The sequence below is a fragment of the Phocoena phocoena genome, chromosome 3, assembly GCF_963924675.1.
Source record: "Phocoena phocoena chromosome 3, mPhoPho1.1, whole genome shotgun sequence".
Taxonomy (NCBI): Eukaryota; Metazoa; Chordata; class Mammalia; order Artiodactyla; family Phocoenidae; genus Phocoena; species Phocoena phocoena.
Genome location: NC_089221.1, coordinates 159,390,576 through 159,409,782, shown reverse-complemented (window position 1 = coordinate 159,409,782; position 19,207 = coordinate 159,390,576). Strand labels below are relative to the sequence as shown.

Here is a 19,207-nt window from a genome sequence, read left to right as displayed (position 1 = left end):
TCTGCGTCCCGGAAGGTGCTGGAGGATGCCTAGCAAATGCTGCCTGGGCCAGCGGAGGGCATCCCACCCGAGGTGCCCATTTCAGGAGGGACTGCCTGCATTCTCTCTCGGACCAGGGCTTGAGGGCCCCACAGCCCACCTCTAGAGAAGATTAGCACTGGGGGAGTGAAGCCTTGGGCCCTCTCCACCTCCAAGCCTGGTCTTTCTTTCCCACCTAGGCTCCTCCTTAGCTCTCCTACTCCCTGCTCCTATCTCCCCGTCATCTGCTTTCCTTCCTCCAACTGACCTCCTTCCTCTCGCCTGTGCAGCCCCTTCCTTTAGGCCTCATTCTTTTCCTTGCTTCCTCCACCTTTCTCCTCCCTTTTTCACCCCCAACTCCTCTACCAGGACACACAAACACACACAGTTTTTCAGACAATTCAGGCTTTATTTTTGAAAATAATTCTGTAGCTTCAACTTTCTTCCATGAACTGAGGTCAGGCAAGAAAGAAAAACACACATGTTGCTCTCCAACCCGCCATCTGCGTCCTAATCTGTGCACACGGGAAGGGAATGCTTGAGGGAGAAGGGAAGGAGGCTGGGCTGAATGGTCTTGGCTGCCCTACCTCACACTGAGAGGGCCTCCAGAAGCCACGGGCCGGGCTAGCATGAACCGTCCCAGAGTGACAGGGAAAGGATTGGTTTTCAGAAAGCACGGGATAGGGGGCAGTCTGTTTCTTGGAGGAAGGATGAGGGAGGGGCGCCCCAGCACCCAAGGCTTTTCTCCCCACCCCAGCAGGTGAGCTGAGGAGAGGTTCTGCTTTTCCCCTTCACCGTTTCATCTTAGGATCACGAACTGCTAGGCTGCAGGGAAAGAAGAGCTGAGAGGCGGTCAGGGATAAAGGAGAGGGGGAAGAAGAGAAATACAGGCAGGAGGGAGTAAACCCTGACAACCTAACAGCTCTGCCCAGACCCTGATGATGATGAAACCCCTTTGGTTAGTCTCATTTTGGCCACAAATACATCTCCTTCTCACATAATCCAGCCTCCCACCTTGCTCCAGCTGGGGGAAGGTGGAGATGGTGGGGGACAGGTACAGGAGGAGGGCTCATACTCTGGCTAGAATAGCCAGGACAGGAAAAAGAGGCCTGATCAAGAGAACTAAAGTTGCCAACCTCTCCACAGATGTCCTGGGAGAAAACCTGGAACGTGGATTTTGTGGCCCCAACGAGTCCAAGTCTCTCCCTACCACACAGTGGTTTCCCGCTTAATAACTCCCCCAACATACCCCAGAAAGATTCCCCTGATTTGACCCCCTTGAGAACGGGAGAATATCACCTTATCATCTGTGCACTTGAATGCCACTCAAAAAAAGAAAAAAAAAAACAAAACAAAACAAGATAAATGGACCCAAGAGAGAAACACAGAGAGGATGATGCAGCCCAGGGACTACGGTCCCATCTTAGGCCATGATATGGCCAGGAGGGGCCCCAGGAGGGACAGGCAGGCGCTGCTAATTCCAGCTAGGATCATAGCCGTCCCAGGTCTGGGGTGGGGCCAGGTGGACACGGCGGCCCCGGAACAGGAAGCTGACGATGCCCTGGTAGCCGGCCCTGGGGACACCAGACTTGAGGTCATCCATGACTCCCAGGGCCTTGGCGAAGGCCTTGAAGCTGTCCCTGCTCGTGTACTGCACCCGCACCTCCCCCAGCTCACTCCGCTCACTGGTCCTCACTTTCTCCACCTGCAGCAGGGGAGCACCATAGACACGTGCAAGGAAATCCCTGTCATAGGCCTCCTGTCGCAGGTAGGACAGGTCCAGCTGGGTGAAGGGCACGAAGTGCTGGTTCAGCTTGATAAACTTGAGGTGCTGGTCAAAGAACTGCCCATGGCTCACACCTTTGCGGCCAAAGGTCATCGTTCTGGAGATTTCAGGCCGCACACAGGCCCGGCCCTGCCGCTGCTCTGGCCGGCGCATCCAGTCGTCCCAGAAGGCCTTGGGCCACTTGGGCTCCAGCTCAGCCCAGAGCTCGGCCAACAGCAGCCAGCCCAGGCCAGGGAAAAAGTCTGTGCGGTAGAGCAGGTCAGGCTTGCTTGAGTCCACCATCTGTTCCTTGCCGTTGTCATTCCAGGCAGACACACACCAGAGGGAGGGGTCGGCCCTCAGCAGCGGGTACGTGGCCTGGAAGTACTCGAAGAAGTCTGGAGCCACCTCCAGATCATCCTCCACCACCACGGCTGCTGGGAACTTGAACGTGTGAAAGACCTGGCCCAGTGCCCAGCGGTAGTGCCGAGCAATCTTGTAGTAGCCCTGGAACTTTCGGTGGTCGGGTGGCACTGCGATGTTGCTCAGGTCAGGCTGCCGGATGTGCGTGATAGCGCTGCCGTAGGAGGCGATGACCTGGGCCGTCTCCTCATGCCCGCAGTCCTGGCTGACGATGACGGGGAAGTGCTCAGCCGAAGGCCGATAATGCAGCAGCTTGTCCAGGCAGCGCCGGACAGTGCTGCGGTCACAGGCGATGACCAGGATGGGGATCACAGCTGGCGGAGAGGTCCCAGGCACGCGCGGCAGGACAGGCGGGGCCGCGGTCGGCACCCTCCACCGCTGGCTCCACCTAGCATGGTGCTCCCTGATCTGCTGCAACAGCCCCCGCTGCCGCTCCAACTCGACCTCAGCGTCCTGGGCCAGGCGGATCACCTCCCGGGTGAGGCTGGCGGGGTCGTCATCGAGAGCACTGTCTGAGGGCAGCCTGCCAGGCGCCGGGCGCGTCCAAAAGAAGAGGAGCAACAGGGCGTTCCAGGCCACAAAGAGGATGGCGCCCCACAGCACGAGCCCTGCAGGCTGCTTCTTCAGCATCCTGGCCCCCGCGGGGGAGGCGGGCAAGGGTGGGGCTCAAGGCTGCCCTTGGCTTGCCTGGCTCACACTCGCACAGTTCTAGGGATGTTTCCTCTGGGCTCCAGGATTAGGAAGCAGCCATGCACCTGAGGAGAGGAGAAAAACAACCATCATCACGAGGCATGGGGCTGCCCTGGAGTGGAAGAATGGGGCGCAGAAACAGATGAAAAAGTGCAGGACAAGGAAGGCCAGGACGTTAACTCCAAAGCTCTCTTAAAAGATAGCTGCCTGTTCCCTAATCTGGAGGGTCAATCTCTGCGGAAGAATAGGATTAGGAGAGCATGTTCCCGCACTCCAAAATGAGTTCATGAGTCCTCTGAAAAGCAATGTGGTTTTTTTTTGGGGGGTGGGGTGGGGGGTGGGGGTGGTGTAGAGAGTGATGTTGGTGGAAGAGAGGAAGCAAAGGAATCCCGCTTCCCCCTTCCCTACCTGACAGATTTTGTTTACCATCTTCTGTCCAGAGCTTAGGTGAGGTAGGGGTTAGACCACCTGCCTCCCATGCCTCAAATCAAACTACCCAAAGATTACTGATTTTAAAACTCTAATATCACACCTCAGGGCTAAAGCCAGCACCTTACCTAATAAAGAAGCACCAGAGGCATTCTCACGAAGGTCAGGAGCAAAGCCAAGCCATCCCAGATCTAACGACTATTTAACATTCTGTTGGAGGGATCAGCCAATGCAACTGGACTGCAGAACACAATTATAGGCAGAGGAAATGGAAAAGAAGCAAAAGTATCTCAATGTACTGATGCTATGAGAATATGCCTGGAAAAGTCTAAGAGATCAATGATAAATCCAACCTAAACAGTCAAAGAATTGAGCAAGGTAGTGGGATATAAAAATTAACATGCAAAAATCAACAGCCTTCATATCCACAAATAATAATAACTCATTAAAAAACAACAAATGAGAAAACCCTATTTATAATAGCCATGAAAATGATAAACTATTTAGGAATTAACAAGAAATATTCAAAAACCTACATGAACCTATAATTCCCGAAAAGACACAAAATAAGACTTAAATATCCCTTGTTCTTGGTTAGGGCATCTCAGCATCATCAAAAATCTCAATAAAAATACTTTTTTATAGAGCTAGACAAAAGTTCATAACAGAACATCTAGGAAAATGATGAAAACGAACGAGCAGTGAAGAGGGACTAGCCCTATCAGATATTAACATACTAAACATTACAAAGCCTCTATAATTAAAAGTATGTGGTGCTGGTATGTAAACAAACAGATCATCCAAAGGAATAGAATTTAAACGCCAGAAATACACCCAACTACACGCGGAAATCTAATGTATGATATTCAGAATTACTGGCGCAAAAAATGGTCTTATTAATAGTGTTACAACAATTAATATAGCTACTTGGGGGAAAAAATAAGATCTGTACACAAGAATAAATTCCAAGTGGACTAGACATCTAAGGAGAAAAATAAAACCATACAAGTGCTAAAAGAAAATGTATGTCAATTCCTCTGTAACCTTAGTATAGGGAAAGGCTTTCTAAGTATGACTTAAAATACAGATGCAGTAATAAATAAAACACTTTTTGCATGGCTAAAAACACCATAAGCCAAGTCAAAAGACAAATAACAAACTGGGAGAGGATATATTGCAACATACATCACAAATAATAAACCAATACCCTCACAGACAAAGGACTTTTTAAAAACTGAGGGGAAAAAAGGCCCAAACTCTTGTCTATATGACTAGGGCAACTCACACACAAAAATATTAAAATGGTCCTTAGACATATGAAAAGGTATTTAATTTCACTCATAAGAAATATTCTAATTAAAACTATACTAAGATAACATTTCTCCACCCATCAGACTGGCAAAAATTCAAACACTTGTCCTATTCTCGTAACAGAGTCAGCTGAAGAACAGAAGTTCTTGATTTTGATGATGTCCAATTATCAGGGTTTTTTTCTTTTATGAATCATGCTTTTGGCGTTGTATCTAAGAAATCTTTGCCAAAGTCACAAAGATTTTTCCCTATGTTTTCTTTTTTAGGTTTTATAGTTTTAGGTTGTACATTTAGGTTTACGATTTATTTTGAGTTAATTTGTGTATATGGTGTGAGATATGGAACTAATGTCCTTTTATAGCAGTTTGGCAGCTAGTCAAAATGCTAAACAGAGAGTTACCATATGACCCAGCAAGTCCACTCCTACATACAGACCCAAGAGAAATGAAAACATATGTCCATACAAAAACCTACATGGAGTGTTTACAGCAGCTTTATTCATAATTGCCAAAAAGTGGAAACAACTCAAATGCCCATCAACATGGGAATATGGATAAACAAATTGTGGTTTACCCATGGAATGGAATAATATTCAGCAATTAAAAAGGAACGTACTACTGATAACACACGACACATGGACGAATCTCAAAATAATTATTCAAGATGTGAAAGAGTACATGCACCTCAGTGGCTGCCTGGGGATGGGGGCAGTGAGAACATCAGGGGAGGTATTACAAAGGGACTCTAGGAAACTTTGTGGGATCATAGTTTCATGGGTATATACATATGTACAAACTTATGAAAATGTACATTTTAACTATGTAAAGTTTACTGTATATCATTTATACCTCAATAAAACTTTTTTAAAAAGATATTATTGGGTCAAATGACAAAATCAGAATATAGACCGTAGATCGAAGTATCAGTGTTGACTGACTGATAACCGTAATGTGGTTATATAAAAGAATATCCCAATTCTTAGGTAATACACGCTGAGGTAATTAGGGGTAGGGGGCCAGGGCTATGGTAGATGCAACTTCTCAAATGGTTCAGAACAAAAATATCATGTATGTACATGAAGAGCAAATGGAGCAAAATGTTAATAGATGGATCTGAGTAATGGGAATATGAGTATTCTTATACCATTTTTATTCTCGCAACTTTTTTATAGTTTGAAGTTACTGTCAAATAAAATTTCTTAAAATCAAATATAGGGACATAGCCCACAGCTCTGACTAGATTCATCCAATATGGCCCCAGCTGGGCACATCAGTAAGAAGAACCGGGACACAATCCATTTTTCCTGAACTCCTCAATCACGCCATGACATGCATCACACACCTGCTCTCTGCCAGGCTCTGGGAAGGGACTGGGACACACATCTAACAAGAAAAAGGCATGGTCCTGCCAACTCCCTCACTCTACCAGACCTCATTACTGAAAGGATCTACCATACCCTCCCATTCCAGGACAGCTGCCATTCCTGACCATGCAACTCTCTCCCTGGCATTCCTGCCTCTGGTCTCAACACTTCACATCCCAAAGCTTCAGGTCTGCACTCGCTTGTGCTGACGGCTCTGCCAGTTCCCCTCTGCCTCACAGACCAGTTCTCTAACCCTAGCTAAAACCTTGGGTCCCAGATCTCATCTCTGTGCTCCTGCACTCTCAAGCAGGCAGATCCAGTATCCAAGGATCAAAGGGCTGATCTTTAAGAGTCTCTAAAGGGAATGGATTCTGCCTCCCTCCTCAGAGACCCCTCCAGCCCCTGCAAGCACTACCACCCCCTGTCTTCCTCCTAGAAACCATCCACCCTCACAACTCCATCGCAGCAGTCTTCTCAGAAACCTCAAGTCCATTTCAGTTTTACTGTGTCATTAAATTTCCATTTGATTAGTGCTCATATACCAATTAGGGTTTCCTAGAAGAGAAACACACACAGATTTCCAGTTTCTTCCTCACTCCCCCCTCAGGGTGTGGTCAATGTTGGAGTCCCTAACCCCCAACATCCTGCCTCCCAACTGACTGGGCAGGAATAGTCTTTAGATAAAGAGATGGGGGAAAGAAAAGAGAAACCGACTCCATCAGCCGAAGTGCTGGCTTCAGGGCCGGAGGAGCAGGCTTGTCTCTGACTTATCAATGAGCCACCTCAAACCAGCAGGCTCTCAGAGTGGTAGCAAAACCCCACGGGACCACATCCTCTCTACCCTGCACCCTGCTCCAGACATTAGAATTAGGTGGCCCACACCCACTACCCTGAGGCCTGGAAGACCTCCCAACACCTTCTAGGCCATGCAGATCAAAGCAATCTTCTCAGCCCCTCTGCAGACTGTATTCCTAGCAAGTCTATAAACTTCGAGAAATGTTGGACAGCCCACAGGAAACAGCTGCCCCAGTCCAGCCAGGCCTCCACCTTAGCCCTCAGGCCCTTGTTCTCCACCCCACAACCCTTTTCTCTAAATTCTCAAACAGGACTTGCTTATCTTGCCGAAGGAGTACGTGATTGCTAGCCAGTCCCCTCTCTCGCTGGCTCTCTTGACCCCACTCTACTAGATTCCTTCCAGGACCCAAACACTCGAGCCTGCCTCAGGGCCTGTGCATGGGCCGGTATGCCTGGTCGGCTCTTCTCTCTCTTCACCTAGCGTGTTCTGACTCACACCTCGCCAGGACACCTTCCCTGATGCTTTCGGACCCTGTGAGGCCCACCTCCGCTTCACAACCAACAGCACCAGCACGACGCTGTACTCAACATCTGTCCAATCCCCTCCACTACCAGCTACCTGAGGAGGCGGACCCACTCCCCCAGTGCTGCCACGCTGCTCTGTTAGGATCCTCGACATTCAGATTTGCCTGCAGCAGAAAAAGTGGCTTCCATGTGGATGCCACACACCCACAATCACTTAACTGCAATTCCCAAGTCCAAAAAGTGCTGAAAAACAGAAGTTTTCCACACTTGTTTGGCTTAACCTCATTTGGAGAAATCTGATCTAATGTGAGGCTAACTTACAGTCTTTATTTATCCCATTCATATGTTTTGCTACAGAAAATAAACATGCTGGATTATCGTATGCTGCTCCAGACCTTCACTACACCATAAATGCACCAGATCATCTTTTTTAAATCCAAAAAACTCTAAATTCTGAAACATATCCAGCCCCAAGAATTTCAGAATTATGAAAATGGAAGAGAAAGTTAGCCATTCACTGCCATCACCCCATTTCAAGATCTCAAACGCTTTAAGCTGAACTCTTTCCTTGTTATTAAATACTGAACTCCTGATGTGGCTCCTCAGCTGGTTCACCTATCACACACCTTGCTTCCCTCTAAGCAATCTTCCCAACAGTAACAGAGCATCCTTCTTAAAGTACACAACTGGTCCCAACACTAACCTGCATTAAAAACCATACTGCCACTGCCCACAGACTAGAACTCAAAAGCATCATTATGACACACAGGGCCTTCACAACAAACTGGCTCAAACATTCCTTTTCAACCTCACCTCCAACCACTAACCCCATGAACCCCGTGTTCTGGCCTCCACAGTACCCTTTGTACCCTGCTTTCTCTCCTCTGGCTGGTCCCGCATTCTGAAATATTATCCAAAGCCCCACCTACAAGCATTATACATCCTTAAGAACCCAGTTCCTTAACATCCAGGCAGAGCCAGGCTTCCCACAGCTATACTCCCACCGTACTCTCTCCGTACCTCCTGTCTTTCCTCTCCACACTGTAACAGAACCTGTGGCTGTACTTACCTGGCTCTCACCTTACTCCTTAGAAAAAAGGCTCTATGATCTGTATACCTATGACAGTGCTTGGCACATGTACGAAGTTCAAGTAGCTAGATGGAGGGCTGCTTGCATTATTCACTAAATCGGGGAGAAAGAAGACCAAACTAGCAGCCTAACAGTGAAAGATTACATTTTCCGAAGATGACTACCAAACATCCCATCCCACATGTTCTTCTTACGAAGTGACAATGACGCTCCTCCCTCTAGAGCTGGGGGAGATGGGGTCTATGTTCCCTCTCTTTGATCTGTGACTACAGAGGAAGTGATGATTATGTGACTTACAAGACTAGTTCATGAAAGGCAATACAGTTTCCACTTGGTGCTCCCGAGATGCCTGCTCTTGGAACCCAGCCACCAAAGTAAGAGGAAGCCCAGGCCATGTGGACAGGATACCTCTAGGTATTCCAGCTGACAGCCGCAGCTAAGGTCTGGCTAACAGTCAGCATCAGCCACTAGACATGGGAGGAAGCCTTCCAGATGATTCCGACCCTAGCCACATATGACTGCAAGTACACGAAAGGCCAGGAGCAAAACCACAGTGATCCAAAACCTTGGGTCACTTCTTTTTTTTTTTTGCGGTACGCGGGCCTCTCACTGTCGTGGCCTCTCCCGTTGCAGAGCACAGGCTCCGGACGCGCAGGCTCAGCGGCCATGGCTCACGGGCCCAGCCGCTCCGCGGCATGTGGGATCTTCCCGGACTGGGGCACGAACCTTTGTCCCCTTCATCGGCAGGCGGACTCTCAACCACTACGCCACCAGGGAAGCCCTGGATCACTTCCGACTTACTCACAGGCCAGGGGTATCACAAGTCGCTGCTTACATTCAAGTGAAAAGGAACACAGACTCCCCACCACCGGGTGGGAGGAGGGCAATGTCCTATTGTAACAATGTAGAGTGGGATATTTAAAGTTGTGGCCATTTTGGGAAAATACAATTTGCTACATCTTCCTCTTCTAAAATAGAACAACAGTCCTTAACCTTGACCTGAGTACCTGATGTTCTGTTATTAATGACATTTGCCTGCAAAGCACAAACTCACAGTTTTTTTTTTTGCCAGAGTTTTCACAACTCCTTCAGGGAAGTCACATAGCTGGTCCACACCACCAAGTACAAAGACATCTGCACTGTGGTAGGAGATGAGGAGTGAGCCTTTTTAGTGAATAAGACCCTCAACGAAAACCCAGGAGGTTCTGGGCAGGTTCCGCCAACTCCCGTGGGTCTCAGCTTCTTCTCTTTTTTCTTTTTTACTTTTTATGGAGTATAGCTGCTTTACAATGTTGTGTTAGCTTCTACTGCACAGCAAAATGAATCAGCCATACATATACATATAGCCCGTCCCTTTTGGATATCCCTCCCATTTAGAACGCCAGAGCGCATTAGGTAGAGTTTCCTGTGCTATACGGTATGTTCCCATCAGTTGTCTATTTTACACATAGTATCAATAATGTATATGTGTCAATCCCAATCTCCCAATTCCTCCCACCCCAGCCCTTTCCCCCTTGGTGTCCATATGTTTGTTACCCATGTCTGTGTCTCTATTTCTGCTTGGCAAATAAAGTCATCTGTACCATTTTTCTAGATTCCACATATATGCGTTAATATACAATATTTGCTTTTCTCTTTCTGACTTACTTCACTCTGTGTGACACTCTCTAGGTCCATCCACGTCTCTACAAATGACCCAATTTCGTTCCTTTTTATGGCTGTGTAACATTCCATTGTATATATGTGCCACATCTTCTTTATCCATTCCTCTGTTGATGGACATTTAGCTAGCTCAGTTTCTTCTTTTGAAAAACTGCCTATGAGCTGTGAGATCCCTATTTAAAACTCTGATTCCTATGGTATTCTCTAGCCAGTTCTCTCTCTGTGACAAGAAAATGTTTCTTAAACAGCAAGAGAACACCAGATAGTCAACTTCTCACTGTAAGCGATAATGGAGAAGTCTTATTTAGCTTTTAGAAAGTACGCAAGTTGAAGGAATGTTGACAGACCTTCCTCTCTGTCTCTGTGTTGCTCAGTACGTTAAAAAGCACTGCCTGAAAAAAACCAGAAAGCATAGAACATGCCCCAGATAACGGAGACTGAACTGAATCAGCTTGTTCATTAGACCTCTGCTAGGTTCCTGTACCTTGTACCAGGCTCCATCATTTCAAAAGGAAGTTAGAACTGAAAGGGAGTGGGAGAAGGTACACGAAATAATTGAAGGACTTGGAGGATAGTGCAGCAAAAAGCAGGAAGCCCTGGGAAACCAAGCGACCTTGGGCAAGTCACTTGCGCCTTAGTTCCCTCATTTGAACAGGGAGAGGGTTGATGTGGATCATCTCCAAGGCCCCTGGGCTCTGATGATGAAAAGGACAGTGACAATTTCCCCAGTGCCCCAAACAGGAAATGAGTTTAACCTGTCACATATGCCACTGACTTTAGACATACTACGTTGCCTTCTAATCTGAGAAAAGGACAGGGGAGATCCGAGAGGCCTCAACGGTCTCGGGTAATGGGGTCAGGCAGGGGTGATTCACAGTTCGAGGCAGACGCAGGGGGGATGTAAGCATCCAAAAGAAAAGTCTACACGGTCTGAAAAGTATTATAAACGACATAAGATAAAGCTGGACAATCTCAGCCAGTGATGTTCCTAAAGGGAGGACTAATTAAACACATCACAGGGTCAAAGGTTAACCAAGGTGGAGCCTCACTCCAGGGTTCACTGTCCCGTGGGGACACAGACCAGCCGGCCACAGCCCCTGTGCTCCAGCGTTTATAAGATGGGGCCCTGCACGTCTCAGGGGCCCCCTACTACACACACATTAGCCAACAAGTAGGAGAAAGTTTTCTTGACAATTCACTTATTTCCACATCGAGTCAATTCTACCTCCCGGCAGAGGAGAAAGAACCCCTAGTAACTTTTGGAATGGACGCGCGGGTGGGGTCTGGGGAAAGGCCACCTCGCATTCCGCTCCCCAAACCCTCTCCAGCGACCCCAGCTCCTCCAGGCCCCACACCCACGTCGGCCCAGAGGCTGAGTTTCACAACCAGCCCCCTCCCCGCGGAGCCCGCCCTCTCTCACCAGCTGGAGGCCCGGGATTCCGAAAGCGGAACGCAGAGCTCCACTTCCCGGCTCCAAAGGGGCCCGTGGCCGGGACCCGGGGCGGCCCGGGCCAAGTCCCTCTCTCGGGCACCGGGGCTGTCGGAGGACACGGAGGGCTCGGAAAGGGACAGCTTCCCAAGCCGGGACTCCAGCTCCGGAGCGCCCTCTCTGCTCCTGCGGGGCCTCCTTCAGTCAGACCTCGGTCCCGTTCCGGGGACAAGCCCCAGAACTGACGGACGCTGGCGTCCCCCGGCCCCCACTCACCAGGTCCTCCCAACTTCCCGGCCCTGAACTTGGCCCGCCCCGGGGCTTGGGGAGCGAGCCCGGTGCCCCGGCGCGTTCCAGGCGCTAGCGCGGAGGCCGCCGGCACCTTCCGCCAGGCAGGCTCTTCCTGCGGCGCTTGAGGGCCGGACCGCCGGGCGGGCAACGTGGCCCTTCCCCGGGGAGGGCGGGGCGGGGCAGGCCGAGGGGCGGGGCCGGCTGCCCCTACTGGCCCGCGACCCCTTCTCCCCGGCTCGCCTCCAACGCCCGACCTCTCAGAACGACTCGCGGTCTGGACACCCCAAGTTTTCCGGGGTCCCCAACTTCTGGAGATGCTGTGGAGACAGCTGTTACCTTTGAGCCCTTTGCCGCTCTCAATCGCAACTCCACGGGTCTATACCCATCAACCCAACCACACTCAACCCATTCCAGTCAGACTTCTCGCGTCTCCCCAGCCCCAGAGCCCAGGGCCTCGTGGGGTTGAGGGGCAGAGCCCTGCCAGAGGTAGGCCAAGCAGCCTGCCTCAGTAGTGCGTTTACCAAACCCAAGGCCAAGGATCCTCCCCACAACCCCTGGCTTCCAGGAGGGAGGAGTCCAGGGCATCTGAGAGGCTAGAGGGTGCAGGGAAGTAAGAACACGAACCAGGATGCCAAAAAGGAAGCCAAGGAGGAAACACCTGCAGCCAAAATCGAGAAAGAGCAAGCTGGCTTTTTCTTCTTCCTGTTTTTTGTTTTGTTTGTTTTTTCCTTTCGGGGTGGGTAATGAGTGCTGTTAGTTTGGAGCAAAAGAGCAAAGAGAGACAGACCTTTCCCTAGGGTAGACCCACCAGACCTGAAGAGAAAAGGCCTCAATCAGGCTTTGTGGTAGCCCTGTGAAAGGGGGTGAGGGAGGACCCTGGAAAAGCCTAGATGTCCGTATCTGACCCTAACAAGTGAGGGTGGGGAGCTGAGAACTACCGGCTACTCATGCAGATGACTTTCCTGAGGAGGACTGAGTCCAGGGCCAGCGCTACCATGTGATCAGGACACACTCTGGCACCAGCACGTGCCCCCATCCACTTCCCTCCCCTGTGTTCCAGAGCACAGAGCAGGCCAGAACTTTGTGGCATATGGTCACTGACTTCACTCACTAACTTGTTTCTAGGTGAAACTAGGAATTCTGTGGGGTTTTAGAGAAACAAAGGCAGGACATGCCCTAAAGGTCCCTGCGTGGGGGTGGGGAGCTAAAACAAAATTGCACAGAGGCCATCACATGCCGGACCTGCATCCTGCCCCACCCCCAGCCTCTCCTTTAACCCTCCTAGCAGCTCTGCAGAGTACTCATTGTCATCCCATTCTACAGATGAAGAGTTTGAGAGTCCAGCTAAGTGCCAACTTGCTGAAGGTCACAAGACCTAATGAGGGTCATGGCCAAGTTTTAGCCCCAGGCATTCCTGCTTCCAAAGATGGCACTCATTCCCTCTCCTCACGCAGCCTTGAGTGCAAGTGCTCTTTGTTATAGCTGTGTGTCCAGCACGACAGGCACACAGTGGGGCAGCAGGGAAATCCTGCAGTTGGAGCCCAGCCCTGAAGGAGAAGAGTGAAAGAAGAGCTGACACCTCAGTGAGGCTGGACTCGTGTGTGTGTGTGTGTGTGTGTGAGTGTGTGTGTGTGTGTGTGTGTGTGTGTGCAAGGTCTCCAGTTTAGCTGATTGTGTGGACTGTGGCAGGAGATGGGAGCCAACCAGCTCCCATGTGCCAGCCAGCAGCCAATGCTTCTGTACCTCTGCCCCTTCTCTAAGCTTTTCCTCAGGTAGGAGACATGGAAGGCCTACATACTAACACTCCATGTCAAGGCAAGAGGGAAAACCAGAGTTTCTTAAAATGTAAAAAGTTGGGAAACACTGTAGGGCCAAGATATCAGGAGCTAAAATCACTGTCCCAGGACAAAGGCCAGAGTGGGATGCTGAAAGGTGGAGAAACCAACCAGCCCATGAGATGTCAGATTCCCACCTCTACCAATAATCCTTCTCCATCTAAGGCTGTTCAATGGGGAACAGGACAGGTAACTGTGTACCAAAACTCTCGCCCCATCATTATAGTCCTCTGTTTAAATTCCAAGGCTCACAGGAAGATCTAAGAGTAGAAATTCCATGACTGTCCCAAAACAAAGGGCCTGGTTAGAGAACAAGAATGAGCTGAATTCTTGGATGGAAGCAAGAGAAAACATTTGGTCTGAGACGCAAGAAACAGGGTGATGAGTGCCAAATTGACCTGGGAAAAGAGGTCCTGGGCTCCTGATGGAGGTTTCATGCAGAAGGGTTATAGGCGAAGGAGGGCAGAAACAAGGAGCCAGGTGCCTGAATTCTGGGGATGAAACTGGGAATGGATTATGTGAAGATGGAAGGAATAGGAAGATCTGGCCCCAGCCAACCCCCACCACTTCCAAAAGAGGAGAGGAGAGATAAGAAGGAAGTGAAAGTTGTTCCAGGAAACTACCCTCCCATAAACAATGCCTAAGATACCCGAATTTTTGTATAATTTGGAAAGAATTCATGCTCTGAACTTAAGAATTCATGCTCTGAAACCATCAGTGGTGGTAAAAGCAAAGTTTTAAATCAATGATGTATCTATTTTTCCCTCTCCCTTCCTCTCAATATCCCTACTCCCCATAAAGACCCAGAAACTCAGTTCATTAAGATAAAAGAAAAAAGATTAATACAATAATCACTGAGCAATGTCTGTGAAATGGAACTTTTGGTTAGCCACCTACAGTTCCTTTTGGGAAAAAAAAAAGGGTATAAATAAATTCAGTTACAACACACACACAATATGTGGTTTCAGTCTATCATTGTGGATAAGTAGCTGGACACCCAATGAGTGCTGTGCCCTGACATCCTGGTACCCCTGTGAGAAGGCTGTGACTGTCTTGAGAGGACTGTCTTGTGGAAGGGTCAGGCTGAGGGCAGGGCTACTGCTTTTGGTGGAAACAACAGGAGAGAGGAATTCTGGCTCACTCCAGGGAAGAAACATCTTAGCAGAGAGGCCGTCTGACAGGGCACTTGAGTTCCCCTCCCTGGAGGTTTGCAGCAGAATCCGAATGGCCCTTCTCAGGTCAGATGCTGTAGGAGCAGCACGGCACTGGGCAGGCAATCACAGAATCTGCCGCTCCACACTTGGGCAAGCCCTTCCTAATCAGGGCTTCTGTAGCTTCCCCTCAAGTATCAAACTGGGAGAATAATCCCTGCTCTGTTCTCCCCACAACAATGTGGTGACGAAAACCTTACACAACACAACGGCCTGGACACTTCACATAATGCAAGCACTGTACAGATACGGCACGACGCTGTGGCACTTCAAGGGCTTCGAAGCACTCACCGTCCTCCCAGGCACGACGGGGGCTGCAGAGGCAGCCTGGGACCGCACATCCCTGAGGGATCGCTGTGATCCCAGTATCTAAGCAAAGACTAGCACCAGGAGTTTGCTGGACAAAGCTAGGGGAGGTGACAGGCCCACCCTGAAATCCAGACCTTCTAAAGTAGAAGCCTGGCCTCAAAGGGGCTACCTGAGGCATCAGACTAGAGAAGAAACATCTAGGGCCAGGAACTCCACCCAGGTCTGCCTGCCCAGCCCTCAGGCCCCTGGGGGACTCAGGGACTCCTATGGCAAGGAAGGAAGGGAAAAAAGAAATTAAGTCATAAATATGTGATTTTCAGCTTGCAAATGACCTCTGTTATTGTTGCCAGCACCCAGTGTATGTGAGGCCCAGGTGTTACACAGCTAGTGAGAGGCAAAGAAATGCTAGAAGCCAAGCTTCCTACCCCTTGCCCAGGCCACCAGACCCCACTGTCTATCAAAATTCCCAACACCTCTCCCTTCTACTGTTATTGTCACTGAGAAAAGCAGGCATCTTGGCAGAGGTAAACTGGAGTTTTCAAAGGAGGAGTGAGCAGAAAGTAAGGTAACCACGAACAGCCTATAGAGGGCTAAAAAATGACAGTCTGAAAAACACTGGCATCTTAAAGAGCAGGAGAGAAGACCACGATATGGCACAGGAAGGACAGGCCCAGGGTTCCATCTCCTAAACAGACACTCGGTCCTTGAGACTTCCAGTTTTCTCCACCCCTCTTTAATCTGCTACCCCAAAGAGGCACACTTGCCAAGCTGACCGGAGAGCTCTGAGAGCCAACAAGGTATCTGGCAGAATCCCTCAATTTCAGTTCTCCTTGAACCCGTGCACCTCTGCCACCACTTCATGACCCCAGGTATTGTTTAACAGCAACAGGATGAGACAAATTCAGGGCAGGCTTTTAATTAAGGACAAATAAGGCTTTTGCCAGAAGCCTATTTCAATAAAAGAACAAAACTAATTTAGAGTTTTTCTCTATATAACTATACAAGCATATGAAGCAATGGCAATGTTACTGTTTTACATGTACATGGCCCTGGATACTTCTCAAAATCTATCATTTCATTTGTTCCTTGTGAACAACCTGTGAGGGACTTGGAAAGTTAGTTATCCCCATTTTGCAAGTGAAGAGAACATGGTAGAGCTTAACCAACATACCTAGGGGTGTACACTAAGAAAGGCAGAGCTAGAACACAAATCCTGATTCCCAAACCTGTGTTCTGTTCCTCTGCTCTTACCATGAGGTTTCATGGCCTACACTCCCTTATAGGGGAAGGAGGAGAGGCAACTTAGGAGGTTACCTAGACCATCTGCTACCTGCCCCCCAAGGCAGTTCTATTCAGTTAGCTGCCCAAAACACAGCAGCCTGCCTCAGCCTGGGTAATCCATTCCAGTGTGTGCTTAGCCCAAACTGGCTTGGAATGCTACTATCCGCATTGGAAAAGCCCTCACAAGTAATCTAACACAACCTCCCTTCAGAGGCCTAAAATAATTTTCATGTTCTCCTTGCACTAACCTCACAATTGCCATTGCTCACAACCCCTTACAAGGTACTCCTACCTGGGTAAGGAGCAGCTGGGAACAAGCCTGCACCCAGAGAGTGAAGGAGAGGTGAAGTTTCCTGTGTACCCCTCAGGGTAAGGGTTCCCATCACGGCAACTCCTCAGTGACAGTGTCCCCAGACTTACCCCACTCAACATTTTCTGCACAGGAGCAGAAAGACACCAAGTGGGAAATGAGACAGAAACCTTACCTTTCTTCTCTTCTCTCAGCTGCTCCCCTGGAGATCATCAAACCCCCATCCAGCACTCCATTTCCAAACTGAGAATCCCAAATCAGATACACCAAACAGAGTGCGGCTTCTCTCCTCTTGTCCAGGTCCAAAGTCCATGGCTGAGTGGACTCTGAGGGGGAGGAGTCTGGGGGGGAAGGGGTATGTCCAGGCCCCTCCCCCCCCACTGCAGGCTTCAGTGTCCCTCCCAGAGGTCTATTACATCCCTTCATTCAGCTGGTTTATTAAGCCCAGAGTCTGGTGATAGGCAGATCCCTGGTACTATCCCATCTCTTGTTCAGGGAGGGGAAGTCATCCACTGTGAGGGCTGGCGAGTCCGTCTTCTGCTGAGGCTCATGAGAGGAAACAGGCCTTAGAACTGACATGGTCCAGGAGGCTGATTTCTGTGTTAACCTGCAGAATATTTAAACATCATGACACTCTCTAATCTATTATATACCCAAAGGGATTTCTAAGACTCCCTACCTAAATTAGACTCCTTGACTCTATCATCAAAAACCCTTCCTTAAACACTCCACAAGGTTATACAAAGTTCCTACCTCACTCACATATTGCACCCCAAAACAGTCATCTCATCAATATGTATACACATATAAGGCTCAAGATACAGGAGAGACAGCACCTAACCGCACTATAGGAAAAGTAACCAAAAGCACTAGTGTGTGGAGACTGTCTTCTAAGAAATACAGAAAAGAACGTTCTCCTCCTGTTCTCGCCTTGTGAGTGCCACACACTAATCGCCCTACATCTCCCAAGCTTCTTAGGGTGTGCAGTGTTTTAATCGGCCAGCTCTCCCAGTCTGAACTAAATCCATTCCACACCTAGATGCTGGCACCTTCTACAAGCATTCTTTGCTCCCTTCCCTTCACCCGCACCTCCCCCTCTGCTTCCAAAACTGTGCCATGGATGTAATTCCCAATCTCCGTCAAACTCCTTCCCGGGGCCAACTCCCGAGAGCACTCTCCTGAAACGTTAGAAGCCTGAGTCCTACCAGCAATAGCCCCAGTGATGTTCCAATTTTTCAATCCGGTGGCCCACCCTGGCCGCCCCCTCCCTTCTAAGTGTATTCCTAAACACACACACACACACACACACACACACACACACACAATCGCGCGCGCGCGCGTTCTCCCCCTTCCTTCCTGTAGGGGCGTGGCGCCCACAAGAACGCCCCCCAACCCAGGAAAGAATTTAGCTCCTCCCACCCTTCTCAGAACCCCGCGTTCGGTGTTCACGGGGAAAGGGGTGACAACGCGACCCTCTCTAGGTTCTGACCCCTACCCCTCCGCTACCCAGACGACCCTCGCCCTATCTGCGCTGGGTCGTTACCTGGGCCCTCCCCCACCCCACCCCACCCCAACCTCAGCAGGGAGCCGCGGCCCGCCCCAGGTCGGACTCCAGGGCCCAGGCCGGGTCCCGGTTGCCCGCCCAGGCCCCACCCCCTCGACCCCCGGCGGCCCGGCCCTCCCCTCGCACTCCTTTCCCCCTCCCACCATCTACCGCAGCCACTTCCGCCCGTCCTCCGGAAGTGAGTCCGTGGCAACTGCCACCCTCCCGTCACCCGCCTTATCTCCCCGCAGCCCATCACCCCCGCCACCAAGGGAGCAGGACTTGGGGTTGCTCTGCAGTCACTATTAACAGGACTGGGGACGAGGCGTGGGCAGGACAGGGTGTGAGTGAGAACGGAGCTGGGGACGACAGTACCGGCCGTGCAAGAAAGGGCGGGACAGAGTTTGTGGCGCAAAGCGGGAGCTCGCGTCAAGTCGAGCCGCACGGGAAGAAGAGCGCATGCGTCACGATGCCTCGGTCGGGTGCTTGGACTGCCTGGCCTGGAGGGAGTGGGCGGGAAGGGGGCGGAGCGAGGAGCCCGGAAGTGGGGGCGGAGCCGGCGTGGCGCCGGTTCACCTAGTCCACTCAGGTCTTAGGGTCGCCTAGCAACCGCCCGCGTGTTCAGAGTTCTGGAGAAAGCCCAGAGGGCACCCCTCTCTGGATGCGAGTCCTGGTGAGAAGCAATTCTGGAAGCACCAAGCCTTGCGTTCACCCGTCCCTGTGCTGAGAGCTCTGTAGCCGTACTGAAGGGAAGCTGTTTTGTTCATTGCTTACTGTTTTCTCGCTGCATCTCACGGAGGCAGGACCTTCCTTGGGTCTGAAAAGAGAAAGAAAAGAGTGAGACTGCTCATAAATTAAGCCCCCCCCCCCGCGCCCCCACGACAGCTCTCTGTTGTACACGCCTCGTGTGAAACACTTTTCAATTGT

The 19,207-nt window shown here is 50.2% G+C and overlaps 1 protein-coding gene across 2 annotated transcripts; it reads right to left on the bottom strand.

Annotated features, from left to right (window-relative positions):
• Positions 1–406: 406 nt before the first annotated feature.
• On the bottom strand, positions 407–17,368 carry MGAT1 (alpha-1,3-mannosyl-glycoprotein 2-beta-N-acetylglucosaminyltransferase). 2 transcript variants are annotated; one of them, XM_065873616.1, is made up of 2 exons: positions 16,913–17,368; positions 407–2,961 (listed from the first exon to the last, which is right to left on the bottom strand). In XM_065873616.1, the coding sequence occupies exon 2, from the start codon at positions 2,834–2,836 to the stop codon at positions 1,493–1,495; it is 1,344 nt and encodes a 447-aa protein (XP_065729688.1). In that variant the 5' UTR covers positions 2,837–2,961; positions 16,913–17,368; the 3' UTR covers positions 407–1,492. The 2 variants fall into 2 exon arrangements, with proteins under 2 accessions (XP_065729688.1, XP_065729690.1); XM_065873618.1 differs by lacking the exon at positions 16,913–17,368 and adding an exon at positions 11,777–11,903.
• Positions 17,369–19,207: the final 1,839 nt, after the last annotated feature.

Bases quoted from the DNA above. Each gene is read 5' to 3' on its own strand.
- MGAT1 (XM_065873616.1), bottom strand. From the start codon at position 2,836: ATGCTGAAGAAGCAGCCTGCAGGGCTCGTGCTGTGGGGCGCCATCCTC.